The sequence below is a fragment of the Wasmannia auropunctata genome, unplaced genomic scaffold, assembly GCF_000956235.1.
Source record: "Wasmannia auropunctata unplaced genomic scaffold, wasmannia.A_1.0 LD336053.1, whole genome shotgun sequence".
Taxonomy (NCBI): Eukaryota; Metazoa; Arthropoda; class Insecta; order Hymenoptera; family Formicidae; genus Wasmannia; species Wasmannia auropunctata.
The window spans coordinates 1,551,150-1,570,929 of record NW_012026837.1 but is presented as its reverse complement, the minus strand read 5'-3'; the positions used below and the strand labels follow the sequence as shown (position 1 = coordinate 1,570,929).

Here is a 19,780-nt window from a genome sequence, read left to right as displayed (position 1 = left end):
ATATGTATAGACATGCAGTAATTGAGCTTCTCGAATGTGCATATCGATTTAGTTGACTCAACGTCTACTAGAGGCGCTTTTTTCAATTATTCCGTTCGTGACACATGGGAGATTGTCCACCGCCACCCTGGTCCTTTTTGGAGCTAAACGAGAGGAGAGTCACGGGAGTCACACGACAAGTTGCACAAGTTGTGAAGAGACGATTTTTTGAAGTTTTCGAAAATGGCTATGCATGTACCGAAGGCGCCTGGCGTGGCGCAGATGCTCAAGGATGGGGCCCGCGTAAGTGGCAATCTTGTCTTATGATTATCGCGTGCACGCGACGAACCGGCGCGCGGTTCCGTCCACAATGCTCGTTCTCGAAAAGGATACGCGAGGAAGGGATCGACTCGCGTTCTTGCCTTTTATGGATATTTTAGGAATTCGGAGCGTAAACCGACAAACGGCGATATGAGCAAAGGGCGGCTCTCGTTAAACGTTTGGAACGTCACGCGTTGTTTTCAGAAAATCAAACTTGAATAAAAAATTAAGAATTGATCACTTTTGCATGTGTATGAGTGTATGTATTGTCAAGGCTTTTGAAAATTTGTACAAGTATTATGTGCATATTTTAAATTATTAAACGAAGAACTTTATTTTTTACACTGTTATTCTTCTTAGATAATTGAACTTGAATAAAATATTAAGAATAGGTTATATTTGCGTGACGTCAAGATCTTTTTTTTATATGTGTAGCAAGTAGCATGTATGTATCAGGATGAAAAAATTTGATGTTTTGCTCGCTGAATCAGACTTGGCCGCTCGAGATTTCAATGAGTTTGTTATTTTGCAATTTTTAAGTATTTTTCGGGCCTCGAAGAAGCAGTCTACAGGAACATTACGGCCTGCAAACAATTTGCGGATACTGTAAGGAGCGCATACGGTCCTAATGGCATGAATAAAATGGTCATTAATCACATTGAGAAGCTGTTCGTAACTAATGACGCGGTGACGATTGTCAATGAGTTGGAAGTGGAGCATCCGGCTGCCAAGTTGTTGGTCCTGGCGTCAAAAATGCAGGAAGCCGAGGCAGGAGACGGAACAAACTTTGTTATCATCTTTGCTGGAGAATTGCTTCATGCGGCGGAAGAGTTGCTTCGTCTGGTATGTTGATTCATATAGTTTAATCACATCAGTGTATTGGTAAAGTAATTACATTTTCATTTGAAATATAAAATATTTTTCTGGATATGATTTATATGTGTAATTAATAGAAATAATTTTCATATCTTAATTTTTTCATTACAGGGCATTACAACTTCAGAGATCGTTGAAGGTTACGAGAACGTTTTGAACAAAGCACTCGAAATCTTACCGACTCTGATCGTTCACGAAGTGAAAGACGTACGAGACGAGGACCAAGTAAAGAAGGGAATCAGGAGCACTGTCATGAGCAAGCAGTATGGAAACGAGGATATCCTTGCTTCCCTCGTCACCAAGGCTTGTATCTCCATTCTGCCGGAGAAGACGACGTTCAACGTTGACAATGTGCGTGTTTGCAAGATACTCGGCGGCGGCCTGAGTAACTCCCAAGTGATGCAGGGCATGGTATTCAAGCGTCACGTGGAGGGAGACGTCACGAGGAAAACCCTCGCGAAGATCGCGGTTTACACTTGCGCCGTCGACATCATTCAGACCGAGACGAAGGGCACCGTGCTGATTAAATCGGCCGATGAGCTGTTGAAATTCTCGCGCGGCGAGGAAGCGCTGCTGGAAAACCAAATCAAGGCGATCGTCGACAGCGGCGCCGAGGTAGTGGTGTCCGGTGGAAAATTCGGCAATATGGCCTTGCATTACATGAACAAATACAATCTGATGGCCGTTCGTATCCCGAGCAAGTTCGACATCAGGCGACTTTGCAAAACCGTCGGTGCAACTGCGCTCTCCAAGCTGGTAAATTTATTTGCCTTAATCGAATCTTGTTGAACGCTTTTTAGCGTTCTGCATCTTCATCAGATATATATACGATTAGAATAAGCTATTACAATAATCATCGATTTTTTTTTAAGGTGCCTCCGTCGAAAGAAGAGCTGGGATACGCCGACTCGGTATACATAGACGAGTTGGGAGACACTATAGTGGTGGTCTTCAAACTGGAGGGAAAGGAGAGCCGCGTCAGTACCGTGCTTGTGCGCGGTTCGACCGAAAATTATATGGACGATATCGAGCGCGCGATTGATGACGGTGTCAACACTTTCAAGGGCATCACGAGAGACGGTAGATTTGTCCCGGGTGCGGGCGCCACGGAGATCGAGCTCGCCGCGCAGCTGGCGGCGTATGCGGACACGCTACCCGGTCTCGAGCAGTACGCCGCGCGCAAATTCGCCACTGCCTTAGAGATCTTCCCGAAAACCCTGGCCGAGAGCAGTGGTGCACGCTCGTCCGAGCTTGTGTCGAAGCTGTACGCGGCGCACAAAGAAGGAAAGAAGAACTACGGTTTTGACATCGATGTATGTTCATCTTCTATCTCTGAATCTTTCTTTTTTTTCAAATTATGGCATCTCTGCGGATGATGATCACTCTAGTAATTTTATATATATACAGACTTTGGAATATTTGCTTGTTAATTAAGATTAAAATAAATCACTCTTATATATATATATTTTTTTTTTTACAGAGTGAAAGCGCATCTTTGGTCGATACCATCGAGGGGGGTATCTTGGATCTGTATCTAACAAAGCAATGGGCGCTCAAGTACGCGGTCGGTGCGGCGTGTACCGTTCTCAAAGTGGACCAAATCATCATGGCAAAACGGGCGGGCGGTCCGAAAGTTCCATCGGGAGGCGTTCGCGACGAAGACGACTAATAGTGCAGAAATCAGCGCAAACTTTCATGTCTAATTTAAAACATTATTTGTGTTTCTGAGTAATTATGGAATAGAGCGAATAAAAAGAAATGTCGTGTCTCCACTTAATTCCGCATGATTAGAAAGGAAAGAAATGTACTTTCTATCGCACGCTTGTTCATTTTCGGAAATAGAGTAAGAATTTCTACAATTTTATATCTTCATCCAACATATCTGTTGAATTTCAAATTGTATTAATTTTATATTGTATTAATTGATTCAGCAGATGCATTGGATGGATATTAAAAATCAAACTAATTGTTACATAAATAAAACAATGTGAATATGAAAATACAGAACTCTTAAATTTAAAACAAAACCAGAATTGAGACAAGGCTAATGAGAATACCGAGCAATTGTTAATACTCAAAATATGTTACAAAATATTAATTTTTATATACATATGATTGTGAATACATTATGACTTATTTCTGGTTTTGTTAAATATAGCATGTAATGCTATTTTCTCTGTGTTACCTTGATAAGACAAAAAAATCACAATAAATGGAGATTGTGTAATTAATGATAAATAAATGTATTGCAAATTGTGCAAAATTGCTAAAATCTATAATTTATATGGCAACATTTCTTTGGCTATTAAAAAGTCAAGTTATTGGACGATAAAAAATTGACCTTTTATGACTAAAATATATTGGTCTTTTAAATATACCAATCTGCCTTTTATTTGAAACAAGACAGATCTGCGATTAAAATTAAGACCTTATGAATTTCAGAAATGATATATAAAACACGTGCAACACCCATTTGCATGTTGCACGGTTACTTTATTGCGATCCAAAACTCATCAAAAAGGCGTCTCCATTTCTGTCGAGTGCAGTCATACCTTTGGTACTTCTATAGATAATTTGAAAAGTCCCTAAAGATTTTTTCATTCGATAGCCAATCACATGGTATTTGTATTTCTCACTGGAGAAGCAAAAGCAATCTGCAAAGCACCCGTGGTTATGACACCTTTACCGGTTTTGTTATACGTTTATTGCAAATTGCAATTTTACTGAGAAATAAGGCGTAGTGAAATTGTTACAATGTTTCGCACAGTGAGTATTACATTATTCTATACAAATATGGAAATATGGAAATCATTTTCAGAATGAAGCACACAAAGTGCATGCATGTCGTCATGTTTTAGGTTATTTCACAAGCGCGCAAACAAGTCGCCCGGTTAAACAATGTACGGTACTTGTCTCAAGAAGAAAATCTACGATACACGCCGTCAGAAGTGAATGAGGCCTCGAGTATAGAAAAGTGTAGGTACACAACACATCAATGGCATCAGGGAATTATTTGTAATTCTAAGAGTTAGCGTATTTATAATTGAACAATTCTTATCGCTACTGGCATGCAGAATAGAAAATAGTATTATTTTAAGATAAAATTTGTTTTCTTTTTTTTTGTTCGCAGGTGTAAATAATGTAACATTACTTGGAAGAGTTGGAACTGAGCCTCAGAAACGTGGAAGCGCTGAGCATCCAGTTGTGATATTCTCCCTTGCAACACACACGAATTATAAATATGAAGCAGGTACATGTAATCAAAATTTATCTCTGGTTTTCAAAACGCGCAATGATGTTACGTCCAAAGGAATAATTATGTTGAAATATTTATTTGTTTTCAGGTGAATTTATGCAAAGAACAGACTGGCACAGGATATGTGTCTTTAAGCCTAATTTAAGAGACACTGTATATAAATATCTAAAAAAGGGTAAGCGAGCGATGATAAATGGTAGAATAAGCTACAATGAAGTTACAGGTGCAGACGGAAACGTATCCACCAGTACATCTATCATAGCAGACGATGTAATATTTTTCCAGTAAAAAGTTTTTACATGTAAATAATACATATATTTTGTCTTTTTTCTAATAAAATTAATGTAATAGAAATAGACGTTTCTCTTTATTCTGCAAACTATGGACAATTAGATATGTAAAAGTAATAAAATATATTTCTGTTAATTTTCAAACGTCAAAAAAATTTTCTGATTTTAATATTAATGGAATTTTTGTTGTAATTAAATTTATGGAAATCTGGTGACCAAATGTACATTAATTGAGAATTAATGTCTGAAATAAATTTATTTTCAGCAGATTTTGGATGAGTTGAAAGAATAGTATACGTACCTTCTTAATAACTAAATAAGTCTATATTTACAACATTCATTATTTCATGTACTCTTCATATAACAACTTATATAATAAAACAGCTCTAATTTCTAGAATTTTACATATTTTATACACGCGAAATATATATATAAACTCCAATCTTAGACGCATATGCATTGTTTTGCACTACTATTATGTCTTCATATATGCTGTTACATACATATATAACACATATGTATAAATATATTTATATATTATATACACATATTTATATAAATATATTTATAGATATATATTTATTCATTTTTATATATAAACACTTCCGTTCCTCTGATACTTGTCCATGTGAAAATTATTTACACGATTGTAAAGAGAAAAGATATACATGTATCTATAATGATACACATTACATATCTGTTATATATGTATTACATATGTATGTATGTACATATAATATGTACATGCACATACATATGTATATATATATATATATATGTATATCTTTTTATAGATATATGTATATATTTTATCTCTATAACATCACGCAATTTCTAGATAGACGTTTCATCTAGGTGTGTGAAACATGCACACGCGCTTTATCTAGATAATAATTCCTATTTTAACTATGTTTAACTCTTTCTGCATTATATAGTATAGAGATCACAGTATACAAGAAGCCAGATATATTTCTCAATATGTCATTTTATGTCATATACCTGTCTCATTCATTCTCACTCACTCATTCGCTCGCTCGCACTCATGCTTTAATTCTCTCGTGTTTTCTTAATCAATTTTATATTTCCAAGTTTTATATCTTCAAGTGCAAAAATACAATTAGCAATCTTGTTAAAATCTGTTTCCTAATTGTATATGCGCCTTATTTCTTCACTTTTCTTTTACCTCTCTTGCGGACTTTCGTGATTTATCTATATATATATATATATACATAGACAAATCTCGGATAAAGAGTCGTGGAATGTAAGCCACAATCACACAGGCAACAAACATAGAAATTTCGAATATAAATTTTGATAGTAAAATATATGTATATATATATTTTTTTTTCTATAGATAAATTTATACATTCTAACTCTGGCCCCGAAATTCCATAAAACTCTTGCACTACTAATATTCATCTTACCTTTCGTTCGCATTTACAGTTCATTAACTCAGTTCATTAGTTTAGTTTATATACAGTTCTTACAACGTATAATCGATTATACGACTCTCGATTATGGCGCGTCCTTGATACAACGCGTACATGTCGAGCACAAGGGATATAATATTGGTTCCAAATATATCGATTTTTTTTGGAACAGTCGATTAAATACATAAAACGGCAAATGTTCTTGGCACAAATACGTCAACATGTAACGGAGAACCGTTTCGGTTTCGCGCATATACAGTAAGAGCCTGAGAAAATCCAATTAAATCTTTCCTTTAGATTATGTGATCTGGCTTTGTGTACAGATGCGCATAATTATTGAATTGAAAAAAGATTTTGTCAAGCTCTTTGTACTTCGGAAAACTATAGAAACGTTAATAACGCAATTTTTCTGTGATGCAATTACACTGAATGTCTCAAATCAAGTAGAGTCTCTCTTTGGAATCGACCTTATTCACGGATTGCGTTTCGCCAAAAAAAGAAAGAAAAAATAAAGTCGTACATCACAGAATATATACTTAAGATTAAGAACAAAAAAGGAGAAAATGAGAAACGCATAAGAAAGGAAAGACCTGGTAACAGTTCTCCTTCTGGCATTCTTTGTACATTGAATCGTCGTATGTATGTTTTTAAGTGCACCTAAGACCGTACGTTTCATACACATCTTGTCGTTGTAAAAATGGAAAGGAAATTGCCTGGTATGGATGATTGTGTCGTTACGAGGAGGAAGCGGGGGATAGGGATAGGGCGGAATATCCGCGAAGATTCTGCTTCATCGAAGCGTCTGTCATTATTGGCACTCAACGCGGATCTATGTGTGAGAGGGGGTAGTGGGCAGGGGAGAGAGCAAATCGTTATCCGATTTGTACTGTGAGGAGAGTACTCTTGCGCTTCTTATCACACTCTTACAATATAACGACGAAAACGGAGAGAATTCTTGCGTGATTGCAAATTTGAATCCCCGACACAGAGCTGGGCACATAGGGCATAAAATTTAATTTCTTAACCTTTAAAGAATCCCTCGAATCATTACGAGCGTCAATGTGCCTTTGCGAATAAACGTGAGTACTCGCTTATCTCTTCTTTCGTTTTTGACGATTATTCCTCAGAAGGGCATAATGTGCTCAAGATCCTAGCTTTCATCACGTGTTTCGTTCTGCAACTTGTATTTCGAATGTCCTACGATTAACAATTGCAAAATCTCGAGCCATCGGCATACTTCTTTACACTGGATTCCGAGATTAGATCTTATCTTCGTCATCGCATCGTCCCGATGAGCTTCGTCGACGAATTATGTTTTTTGGATTCCGCTTTTTCCTCATGAAAAAATCTTCGTGTATTTTTGTACAAATGACACTTTCTCATCACAAACCGATGAACCAGACAGAGTCGATACGCTCGCTTGATCGATCTTCAATCTCATTCTGCGAATCCGTCGATTGGTCGCCGATGTGGAACCCTTCTTACGTCGAGGTCATTTCGCCGTTGGCTCCCAATTCGCCGTGGTGCGATTAATGATTACGCACGATCATTGCGTTCCTACCATCGCTAGGTCCCGCGTCACTTCCTCTCTTCCGGCTCCTGATTGGTCTTAACGAGATTGTACGCGTGACTTCTGTACTTGGCAGGTGGGTCGTGCAACGACAGGGGCTGCTGTTCGCTTGACGGCTGGTTCATGCTGGACATCGAGAGGTCCGTCGGCATGTCCGCTTCCGGCTCTGCCTCGGGACTTCCGGAAAGAACGCTCTCCTCCTCCGGTTCCGATTTTATTCGCATCTGATGGCGCAACGATGATATGTTCTTGATGTTCTTCAACTCGATTGAATTACGCAGGAATCTGCAAAAGAACAGAACCCATTGAATTTTTTTGAATTTTTTGCCCGAAAACAATTTTTACATGTTCTAAATACGAAATTTATATTTCTAGAATTATTCTTGCATTATAATAGCAGCGGCAAAGATAGATCTTGTTATTAATATTTCATTGAAGTTATTTGAAATTTGACAAATCTACTTGTCGTATTATATTTCTATCGCATTTTTTTCGTGTATGACAGATTAATTATTCATTGCAATAATACTCACTGATAACAATGTCGTTCGCCTTGTACTTTTCTAAGTATGTTCACACGATAGTAATAACGTAAAGCTCTGCTCATCTTGTCGTAATTCATAGAGAGATGATTCTTTTGGATGCCCCAGAGTCGCGCCAGACCAGGCGGATCGACGATCTTGAAGACACCGGTTTCCCGACTTTTCCATGAGATGTAATGCTGGTACCGTTGCCCAGGATCGTTCAGCAATTGCTGAAGGAAATCCCAGAGCAGTCTTCCGTCTAAACAGAACAGAAATTGTGCTACAATGTCAATAACAATCATGGGAAGATTAAAATAATGGTACTTCTAGATTTTATATTTAATAAAATCATGCTGTTGCATGTCGTCCGATTTAATCAACAATAAAAAAATAAAAAAATAAATCAATAAAAGCAAAAGACGTAGAAAAAAATCCTCGGAAAATTACGGCATCTCTCAGCTACCACCTTTCGCCAATATAACTAAAAATCGTAAGCAGTCGCAAATACTAACTGGTGTTGGGCTCTGACGAATCGTTGGGGAAGAACTCTCTGGGCGCGGTGGCGGGAGATGACCGGAAGCCGCCAGCCAGTGGTATCAGCTGGTGCGGTAACGTCGGGCTCGACTGATCCTTGACGCTCACCTCGCTGAGCCTTTGTGCCGTCAGAGCGGTCGGCGTTGGTGGTGGGCTGCTGTTGCCGCTCGACACCTGGTGAGTGTTGTCCTCGTCCGAGTCGCTCTTGTAGACCTGCGTCTGATTCGCGTCGGTCGCGTGGCTGGGTGAGCCCGACTGACTGTCCACAGACGGCGCCGGCGAGAGCGTTACCGAATTAGCCGACATTAGCGAGGCGAGATTCGAGGCGTACGGCGACGTCTCCGTCCACGTTGGCGTAGGCGGATGCGAGTGTGGACTCAGCGGATATGTGGACGGTCTGGTCGGTGTTACCGGACTGCTCGGCAGGCATCTCTGCAGCTGGCTGTAATCGCGCACCAGCATGGTCAGCACGTTGTGCAGCACGTCGCCGGCGCTGGGACACCTCTCGCCCATATCGGCCTTGGTCAGCAAGCACAGAGCCTTGCCGTTCATCTGGAACACGTCCATGTCGAACGGCGGCAGGTCGAATTCCCGTTCAGCCCACCGCAGGAACGCCGCTACGTCCTCCCGCGACCACAATCTAGGGTCGGACACTGAAAGGAGAGAAGATGCCATTGGCTGTATTCGTGGTGGCCTTTGTAACCACTATGCGGTTTAACGTTGCCTATCCGTTCATAATTAATTCAATATAACGTATTAATAATATTAATACGAATAATTTGGGTTAATTGTATCTAAAGGAACCAAAGCAATCAAAGTGCGATAAAGGAAATATTCTTTACAATTTTTTTTTATACTCAAGAAGGAATTGGAAAATCGGTCCACGGAGTAAAACTTTAATCTTATGAATTTGTAAAGGGAATATTCTTATTTAACACTTTTAACACTTACCTAAGCTCGTTGGTAGATGAGTTTTAAAATCCAAAAGAGGACTGGGTGGTGGATGTGTCGTCGGCGGGAAACCTATCGAGGGACCATACTGGGCCCTCCAGAGGGCCCAGTCCGGGCATAAAGGCAAGGATATTCCGGATGTCAGTCGAGGCTCCATTCCGGCTATTCCGCCCGCGGCGGAAACCGGCGGTAGCTGCGATAACTGAATCGGTGGCAGCAATTTCATAACACGCTCTCGGATCTACCAGTGGTTTCTGCAACAGGAAAAAAATTAATCAAATTTATTAAAATGTCCGATTTTTTTAAATTCTGATCTGTCATCTCGTAATAAAGTAGCTCGATTTTTTTCATTCTCTAATCTTTCAAATATTTTACATTTGTACGAAATAAACATATCTTCACGATTTAAATAATTAGACTGTCGGCTATTTTGGATCGCCATTCCAGTATCATTCTTCCTTAAAAATTGACTTTATTAAATCAACTAGATGCAACAATATCGTTCGATCTGCTTAGCGAGCGCGTAACACGAAACGACGTCGACGTCATTTCGACGTTACACAGGCGCACGAAAGTGATCTCTATATTTATTTGCGACCATGGAGACGCAACACTGTGTGACGTAAAGTGCAATCTTCCGTATCTATACCGTTGAAAATCGATCCCTGATATATAGCGCTTTACCCCGTCTAACGATCGGCTCGTCGATGTAGAACGACACAAGATACAATAGCGCCAGAGATTACAGTTACACGTCAGCCTCTTACGTGGACGAGCGAGCAAGATGGTTCAAGAGAAACACGAGAGATGAGAAGAGTAAGGAAGGAGTGGGGAGGAGAGAGAGAGAGAGAGAGAAGAAAAGAGAAGAAAAGGAAAGAGAAGCGTCGCGACGGTGGCGTTTCGAGGCGTCTCCATTTCCTGATCGGCGACCGGTTCGCAGACGTTCATCGGCTATTAGCATAGAATGTGGGGGCATAAGAATGAAAGCCGGCAGGAAACGTGGATTTACATAACGTATTTCCATCGACGTCGACGTCGACGAAGCTATTTCCGTTCCCGACGTCGGCTCGCGGAGACCGGCTAAGCGAAACTCCTTATAGCCAACATCGAGACTCTCAGTTTCGGACCCGAAGCGGCGAGTTACGTCTCCGCTCATTTCGAAATCTCTCCACTTAATTGCTTCTAGAATCTCGTGCCTTTAATCGCCAGCGTTCGTGATATATTGGAACTAGAGAAGTGTCTGCAATTTTAAATAAAAACAGCCATCGACCTCAGAGAATTTGTCATTAAAATTCAGACTGAGTCACTTCATAAAGTCTTTATAACAGTCACTATAGGAGAGTTATACACATCTTGTGGTCCAGAATAGCATTGGCTATGCGGAAGATCTCGCGATCTAAGCGTTACGTTAGAATATAAACAAAAAGAAGCTAATTGGAAAGGTAGTATAAAGCAAGCAAGGTAGCTTCTTCACCTCGGTAATGACACTATTTGCATGCAGATAATCATATGTTTATAATCGGCGGTCTCGATTAGATATAATTATTAATGTATCGGTGCGCTTAATGTTGTGGTATATTATAGTAGCTCTTTACACTTTGACTCATGACATTGTAACACGAAAAAAATAGCGGTTACGATCTGATTTAATCTACATGTATATCTCATAACAAGCCGATTCATGATAGGAAAAAGCCTATTGACGTCACCGTGCGTTCGATATTATCGAGGCTACATAAAATTATACGTAACAACTATTGTAATACAATACTGTTATGCCGCTTTACATATTTAAATTATTGTTGTCTGAATATTTTTTAACAAATAAGTAACTCCATTCGGTGCCTCAGGAAAAAGAAATGCTTGAATAGATACAAAACATTTTCATTTTAATTTATCTTCTCTAATTGCTATTTCTTTTTAACTGTATTTATTAAATTGATTGTTAAATAAATGCAAGTAGAAGTTAATTTTAAATCTCTTTGGAAATGTAGCTGACCTGCGCCAGCATTTGGCTCATTTTTCGTTCAAGATTTGACAATCGATAGCTCCCGGAATATTTTTAGCAAAAAAACGTCTCCTTTGTGACATTTCGAAAAATGACCGGAGGAAACTCTTGGCGACACAATTGCGGCGCGATGCTCGTTCGAGAAGAGAAAAAGAGAGAGAGAGGATTGCCCTGAGGGAAGAAGGCAGGAACCTCGGCATGCGAAGGTCGATGTGCCGTTGTCTCGCACCAGGAAATCCTGGTCGTCTCTCTTCGGTCTCCCCACTTTACTCCTTTAAATACCGCGGGTAAGCGGGCAGCCTTACACTCAGGTGCTCCTTTCGGTCGACGATTTTTTTGCGACTCGGCTAACTAAAGCGGCTACTTGAAGCGGCGTCGAGGGATGAATTTGAGGATAGTCTTCGCATCGCACCTGCCTCGTGACCTGCCTTGCTTCTGCATGTTTCTCGATGGCTATCACTCCGAATTACGAAATGAAAGATCCATAAATATGAAAAAATCTTTGACGGTCATCGAACTTACATAATTAATCACCTCAGGTGATAAAGTTACAAAATACCGGTTTCGCAGTTTCGAAATATGATGACTACAGTTTCGACTAAAAACAAGCGTATCGGAATGCGCCCCCGAGAGATGGAAGGAGCAATAATTGCGCAAGGAAGGTACGAGTAGCAAGAAAAAACACCGGATTCTGCGGTTCCGTTCGCGTGTTTCTCCCGCAGGCGTTTTTTTTATTCTTTTGGCGACGGAAGAAAGGAGAACCGATCGCTTCGCGAATCGCGGCGGAAGCGACGGCAAAAAATTGCAACCGCGACGCCGCTCGAGACTTCCGGTACGCGACTGAAGGACGGAGAACACACCGGAAGCCCGTTCGATCGCGAGGTAACATTGACATTTCCGCGTTGCCTATTTCTTCGCATCACGTCACGGTGTTTGCGTAATATATGTATGTTTAGGTTCTTGAAAACCTCTGAGAAATTGAAGAGCTCTTCTCCTTCGTTTTCAACATGGATCTCAATTATTCCGCTCTTTTGAAATTTTTAATATAACTTTAAATACATGACGCGTAACCAGATATTTTAAACAAGATAAAATTGAAAAATGAATATTGAGCCGCACAATGTTTAGATTTAATTATAATTTGAATAATGTTCTTTTTCGTTTTTCTTATTATAGTTATGGAATTAAAAGAATAGAATAAATTAATTCATGAAGAAGCGGATGAACTCCGTATTCTCTTTTTCGTTTCTGTCTTCTTTCCTTTTTTTTATTATTTAATTTTATCTTTTCCTCAGTCTTATACCTTTCCTGTTTTCTTCTCTGGTCTCCCTCTCTTTTTCTTCTTTAGTCTCTCTTCTTTTCTCAATCCAATAGAGTTCCTGTCACGTGGAGGACCTGCATTGACCTTGATTATATCGTCTTGTTTACGATCGATCTTGCAACTTAACGACCGGGTTTCCCGACGCGAAAAAGCTCTCGACCGATCGTCGTCGCAAATGTGTTTACGTTGTCGCGTGTCGAATAGCTCGGAAGTCTTCACATAGAAGCGAGTACGATAATCGTTCGTGTGTAGATAGCGCAGCTCAGATAGTAACTGTCATTCGCCATCACGCATCGTGACGGCCACGTGTCTCGCGCCGACTTGTAAATATTACCGGAAACAGACCTCGATTCGCTCGGTGCCGCGGAAAGGCGCGAATGAGTTGTAAATTAAGAGAACGGAATATTTCGTATGCGAATGTATGTCCTAAACCGTGGCATATTATACCAAAATACGCATCTCGCTTCACGCTAAGCACATTAATGTCTTGTTACGTTGCCAGCGCGGAGATAAAAACGTTACTAAAGTAACATATGCATTCGACAATAATGATATTCGCGATTCATCTCCCCATGTCTTTGAATCAACGGTCGTTTTTCCCCGTGACGAGGTGCGATGATTGTATTTAAATCGAAACCGACCGACCGTGAGTTGAAATGCATGAGGTGACACCACGTGCTCCTCGCTGCGAAATGTCGCAAACTGTGCATAGCGCGGGCGGGCTCGTCGACGAAAAAACATGTTCGCGGAGCGAGCGATAAAACGTAAAACGTTTTCTCCTCCCCGGGCGACAATTTAATCCCCGTCAGTCAAACACGGCGCGCCTCGGGGCCGTAATCGGTCAGCCGGCCCGCGGGTCGGTAAAGGATCCATGATTAGACCTCGTCGTATCCACCTTGTCGTCCTGTAGGACGTCGGTCGTTACGTTGCCCACTCGTCGTCGTCGTCGTCGTCGTCGTCGTCGTCGTTGTCTTCGATGTTGTTGTCTTTCTTCGTCGCGATCGTCGCGGTCCCCTTAATGTCAGAGGTTCGTTATGCCTTATTCATATCGGCCCGCTGGCACGTACAACACACAAACGGCGCGCGGCGGGTTGCGTAACCCGCGCATGAGGAAACGACATGTGCGATTTGTTAAGATTAACACGCACACGCACGTCACGCATACACTCGCCCGCGATATCGCTCGACTCGCGGTACCATTGTTGCGCGATCCAAAACGAGTCTCCGACGATGACTTTCTTGATGCATACATGCTCCTATACGTGATACGAAATCTTGGACCGCGTGCACCAGCGAGTGATAAGCGATAAAGCTACGAATAGAATAGTTAATGTAAAAAAATAATTCAAACGTAGTTTATACAATACGAGTTTATACATTGGTAATAAAGACACAGCGAATAATACATTACATAGTGCACGATCAATAATAATAATAAATTAATTAATTTATATAAGACTTTTATCAAAAATATAGATAGATATACCGATACATATTCCCATCTTGTACGTATATCTTACATCCGCGCGCTGAAGTAATCAATTTCTCACGACGAATAAAAATCACAGAAAAAATCCGAAAATAAAGAAGATATTAATGGACCAATTGTAATTTTCAAGGATCTAATGCCATGATGTTAAGCATGAAAGACGTCTTTAACAATATCGTCTATGAACGAGCCGATGATCTCGCAAGAAATTACGATCCGAGCTGTGTAACAACTTGGCTCTCTGACGCGTTCTGACGTCGGCGTCACCTCGGGTCGAGAAGGAAGTAGGTAAGTACAACGCATCCGCAGATGCACGCTCGCACACGCATGCAGAGGCGCACACGTACGCACAGATGCAGACGCTGATGCGTTTCGCAACGTTGGAAAAGGCAAAAAGTTGCCGTGCGTCAATAAGCGAAGGTGAGTTTTGACTCGCGCGTCGTATCGCGCGAAATGATCGTGCGAACAACGATTAATGTGTATTAATAATACGATACCGCGTGATAACGATCGCTCTCGTCGATTATGCCGCTGATCATTCATCAGAATGAACTGGCCCGGCGTATATCGATAATTAAGCGTGAACGGCGCCGACACGTCCGTGTGTCACGCTCCCGGCGCGGCTATAATAATCGCAAGAACCGCTCGTTCTATACGGTTATTCGGAAAGCGAGTCCAATCGTGAGCGATAGTTATCGGGAGCCTCTGAAGAGTCAGGCGTTAAAAATAATTCTACGAACGCGCGATATCTCGACGTGGTTGACGGTTAATAGTGCGACGAATGAATCACGCAGGAAGTTAAGAGGTAAATTAACAGCTATCGCAATGCAATAACATCGATCATGTTTAAAATGTCGACGTGATATTTAGTATCAGGAATGATCTTACTTTCCTAATGATATATTTTCGTGCAACTTTGTTCATTATTTTCATTCCGTTTCATGAGCGCGGCTGCCTACTGCGATGGAATTCGGGAAAAAAATATCGCGTGGCGCAGCGGTACCCTATTCCCTATTCACCAATTGAGTAAAAATAACGGGTATCGATGCACGCCTGAGGCGACGGTGGGTGACGTGCGTCCAACATGTGTACGTGTGTATGTTTTGCGACCTCGTGTGGGTGCATGTCTGAAAATACAACCAGGAAGAGGTACGTACAAGGAGGTACGAGGAATCGGTTCGCGCGCGGTGGAAGGAGGAAGAAGGAAGGTCCTTGGCGCGCGCGTTCGAATCAGGATTTAAGATTTATCATGTATAACGCTCGAGAACGTAAAGGAGAGCCTTATCTCTTCCCTCTCTATCGCGGATACCCGCTTCGCGTTTCTTCCTCCTCGCGCCATACCCTTCCGGGTTCCTTCACTTCCTGTTTCTCTTTCCCTCTCCCGCTCGCCCGCTCGTAAGCACGCACGCACGTGGACGCTTTATCGGCCTCCTGTCTTTGTCCGCCGATGTCGAGGTGTACACTACCGCGCGCGAGTGATTAATACGGCTATATACCTGCGCGAGATATGTAAACCGGCGCGGTAATTAGCGAACATTGTAATAGCGATACAGCGATTTTTAACGGTTCTCCTCCACCTCGCACATCCGAGATCTGCTGTAGTCTGCCCCTCAGCTACATTCATCTCTCTTTTCTTAACGCGCGTTATTTATTTCTGAAAAAGCACATAATCATCCCGGGATCTTTTGCTCATTCTTTTCGCTCTCGATATTCTCATAATTCTGCACAAGTTTCTGTCTCGTTATTGCTTCGCTTTAAGTCTGCGATTTTATTATCAATTTTATGCATCACTTTTAAACTTTTACGGGTGATTTATACGTACTAGATGTCAGTTAGATATTGTTGTAATACAGGATTTTAAATGTCAACGTTCATTGTTTGCCGTGACAATCGATCCGTCGCTGGAATGTTAGTTTGGTGATAACAACAGTGCGCTGTGTTGATAGCTTCCAGCGTCGCCCCGATTTTATTCGGAATATCTATAGACACTTTTATACAATAAATTTGTATAGACAGTGTCGATAAACTCCAAAAGTAACAAATCCGACAGGATATATATATATATATATATATATATATATATATGTATGAAACAATATTTACATGCCGATGAATTTTGGAATTATCTCCAACTGAGATAAAGAATAATATAGTATATCACGGTATCAAATGACGATATGTGTGACGAGAAAAATAAAAAAAAATCGGCATTTTTATTTCTGCGTTATCTAAAGTTAGTGAAGGACTCGCACGATCTTCTCGCGGAAAGTGGAAGTTTCCGCGAAGTTCGAACATTGACGCAGGCACGATTGCAGGGAGATAAGCCGCAATAAGGAAACGCATTCGCGGTGCATGACGCGTTACCGATGCTTCAGCGCCGATGACGCCGCGCCGTTGACCCACCTCTTAACACGACTCGCATGCATGCAGTTCAACGGAAGAAAATAGTTTTTCTCCTTTGTACGATCATATAGATAATCGAGTAATCTTATCACGCCGGTATCTTCTCTGCCAAGTGTATATAAGAAATCTAAAGCTGATCGATCACAGCAATTCAACATGGAGAATGCGTTTCAATAAAGTAATTGCTCTTGGTATATAATAACAAGTATACTACAATAGATATAGTTAATAACGAGAATATTACTGTTAATTAGCATTCAAGGGATCAACTGTTGACAAACGTCGGCTCGCTCGCCTCGGATGCTGATGGTCTCTGTACATCGTCGGTGCAGCTTTTGGAGGAACGGAGATTGGAATCATTATTCGCCATCCACCGAAGCGTTTGTCGATACGAGAGAACAAATTCATTAACGCTAAAAAATGCGCGGTGGTATTTCGCGTTTATCTTCGCCGTTGATCTTTGCGCACCATCGGCGACGGCCCGCGATCGACGGTCACGCGGCCGCGCCGCGAGTTACGCGCCGGCCGCGTAATCGTGCGTTACGCGTGTTGCACGCATAAACACGCGGATCCGGGTGTCCGCGGGCTGGCCTCCGAGCGGTACCGAGATCGACCGGAGAAAGTCGAGCAGTCGAGAGAGAAGTGCAATGGAACGAATGCGCGGTAGCGCGCGCTCAACGCGCGCGACGTTCTCCAACTCCACCTTCGCTTGCCCGCCGTCCGTTCTCCTTCATTCTCGTTTGCCCGGCCCTCCCTTCGCTTTTGTTACGACGGGATGCTCCGTAAATATCCGTCTGTACTCCTCATGCGAACATATCGCGCCGTACGAGCGTTAGGTCTTTCCGGATAGAGGAGCCTGAGGCGAGAAACATCGGAACTATGCTGCACGACAGTTGGAAAATAGTTGAGATAGCTAGAGCTTAGGAAATGTTTGTCGACAGAGATGTACTTCTCTTCCCGAGAAGTTGAAGATACAATCTGAATAAAATTTTTAAAACATTTACGCGATTTACAAGTATTTTAAGGATTCAAATATACTTAAATATTTGCTAAAAACTATTGTTATCACTTTTCACTATAGAAATGCAATTATCTATTTAATTTCATAAAATTTGCAAAGTTGATTTGCAAATTACTAAAAAAAAAAAAATTGGATATTGCAACATGTTACGTTCAACGATAAGAATTGAAAAATTACGGCAAGTAGCAACGAGAATAAACCTGACGTGTCAAGTATGAAGAAAACGAACCTCAAATTTCCACCGGGTAGCTAGAAAATCCGTTGTCTAATGACTTGTTCTTGCTGGAAACTTGGTTCACCAACTTGCTAGTGAATCTACGAGAACGTGATGCAAGCGTCACGTCGAACTTGCGATGCTGGAGAATACTCGAGTTCACCGACCAGTTCCAAGGTCGTGTGAAAAAAAGACACGGAAGACACTCTGGACGACTTTTCAATCACGAGCTCCACTAAGCAATTCCGCTCTCGGAACTTTTTATTAACTAACGAATCCGTGAACGTCGCAGTGTAATAAATGGTGTAAACCTCTCTCTCTCTTCCTCACACAATTTTCATTCCACAGTCGGACGCAGTTAAGGTCGCGCATGAAACGGCGATAATCAGATACGCCGCGTTCTTTATCTAATCAGAAATCCAAATAATTTCCCATTTGCTCTTCACGCGACAAGCGGTAACATCCGCGTCTTTTCCTTATGGTAGCGACGGATACTTCTCGCTATAATGTGGAAAACAATATTTTGTGTTTTCGTTTTGTATCTTTCATTCAGACTGCTGCCTGACCGGGAACTTTTTTGGATAAACTGTGTATTTAAATATTATATGAAATAAGCCAAGAGATATTATGATTATCTGAAAATGTCCTGGTACGTTTCAAAAATATTTGACGAAGAGAACGCCAAGTACGTCGTCACATTTTTCTTTTCCTTAACTTGTCAAATACAAAACGTTCTCAACATCCTCGAAAACAATAAACACTATCGAGCCCTTCACGTTGCGTTTCCAAGTATTTACGCGTTTGACGCACGACAGATATCGAGAAACGTGCATTATCGGCGTACGCTTATCACGTGCCCGTGCTTCTCGCGTAAAACAGGAGGTGACTTAATCGCAAGGTGCTCGCGCGCGCGTATCGTCCCTCGAGGCGGAAGCGAATCTTCGCGATCGCGGTCGATCAGCGAAGACCTTATCGCCGCTTCCACGTCGCGCCGCGAACGTGTCGTGCCGATACGGAAAGCGCGAGATAATTTCACGGACCAGGACGGAGATAGCACGACGTTGTCGAGACCACCGATCGGCCGTCAATAAACCAAGCGATTTTGGCCTCCGCCGTGAAAATCTACGAGATTGTGATTTCATTAAATATAGATAACAATGGAGGTTGGAATTTGCTCGGGGACGGATCGTGTCCGAAAAATGCAAACTATTCAACACGCGCGGTTCAATTTATTTTGCCAGAAATATACATACCAAACTCGCTGTTATCGATATTATCTCGAAACATTACGATTCTCGAACGAATCCCTCATTGATCCACAGTCGAGGAAAAATCAATCGTACAATCCTTAAGAAAATCTATTAACAGCTGACGTGGTAATAATAGATATAGCCACGTTGTAAAATTGCGTAAAATCTCTGGAATTTTGACGATGTTTTCACAGAAAATATTATACGATAATAGATCGTGCGCGAGGATTATTTTTCCACTTCGTCTTTTCGGAACGCGCTTATACATATATATACGTAATCGCGCGAGCTCGACGCTGTGCTCGTCTGCGTTCGATTTCTTTGCCTTATCGAAGATACGAAC

At 41.4% G+C, this 19,780-nt stretch overlaps 3 protein-coding genes across 4 annotated transcripts in view; 2 read left to right on the top strand and 1 right to left on the bottom strand.

Moving 5' to 3' along the window:
- Positions 1-111: 111 nt before the first annotated feature.
- LOC105450966 (T-complex protein 1 subunit theta) lies at positions 112-3,176 on the top strand. Its single transcript, XM_011691113.1, has 5 exons — positions 112-282; positions 841-1,143; positions 1,288-1,932; positions 2,049-2,489; positions 2,657-3,176. The coding sequence occupies exons 1-5, from the start codon at positions 223-225 to the stop codon at positions 2,843-2,845; spliced, it is 1,638 nt and encodes a 545-aa protein (XP_011689415.1). The 5' UTR covers positions 112-222; the 3' UTR covers positions 2,846-3,176.
- A 620-nt stretch (positions 3,177-3,796) lies between these two features.
- LOC105450964 (single-stranded DNA-binding protein, mitochondrial) lies at positions 3,797-4,991 on the top strand. Its single transcript, XM_011691112.1, has 4 exons — positions 3,797-3,942; positions 4,035-4,152; positions 4,307-4,426; positions 4,521-4,991. The coding sequence occupies exons 1-4, from the start codon at positions 3,931-3,933 to the stop codon at positions 4,718-4,720; spliced, it is 450 nt and encodes a 149-aa protein (XP_011689414.1). The 5' UTR covers positions 3,797-3,930; the 3' UTR covers positions 4,721-4,991.
- A 698-nt stretch (positions 4,992-5,689) lies between these two features.
- The window catches only part of LOC105450963 (ets DNA-binding protein pokkuri), a 33,712-nt gene continuing 19,621 nt past the window's right edge, over positions 5,690-19,780 (bottom strand). The window contains exons 1-5 of one of the 2 annotated variants that reach the window (XM_011691111.1): positions 18,203-18,493; positions 9,732-9,985; positions 8,759-9,433; positions 8,256-8,505; positions 5,690-8,007 (exon numbers count right to left, since the gene is read on the bottom strand). In XM_011691111.1, coding sequence (XP_011689413.1) covers positions 7,731-8,007; positions 8,256-8,505; positions 8,759-9,433; positions 9,732-9,957 — 1,428 coding nt within the window. In that variant the 5' untranslated portion in view covers positions 9,958-9,985; positions 18,203-18,493 and the 3' untranslated portion in view covers positions 5,690-7,730. Of the gene's footprint in view, positions 8,008-8,255; positions 8,506-8,758; positions 9,434-9,731; positions 9,986-18,202; positions 18,494-19,780 lie in introns of those variants that run through there. The other variant, XM_011691110.1, reaches the window with a different exon arrangement.

What these genes read in the sequence shown, in the direction of transcription:
- LOC105450964 (XM_011691112.1), top strand. An exon ending in GGCCTCGAGTATAGAAAAGT is followed by an intron (nt 4,153 to 4,306) that starts GTAGGTACACAA and finishes TTTTGTTCGCAG; the next exon opens with GTGTAAATAATGTAACATTA. An exon ending in GAATTATAAATATGAAGCAG is followed by an intron (nt 4,427 to 4,520) that starts GTACATGTAATC and finishes ATTTGTTTTCAG; the next exon opens with GTGAATTTATGCAAAGAACA.
- LOC105450966 (XM_011691113.1), top strand. Translation starts at nt 223, where the DNA reads ATGGCTATGCATGTACCGAAGGCGCCTGGCGTGGCGCAGATGCTCAAG. An exon ending in CGGAAGAGTTGCTTCGTCTG is followed by an intron (nt 1,144 to 1,287) that starts GTATGTTGATTC and finishes TTTTCATTACAG; the next exon opens with GGCATTACAACTTCAGAGAT. An exon ending in CAACTGCGCTCTCCAAGCTG is followed by an intron (nt 1,933 to 2,048) that starts GTAAATTTATTT and finishes TTTTTTTTTAAG; the next exon opens with GTGCCTCCGTCGAAAGAAGA.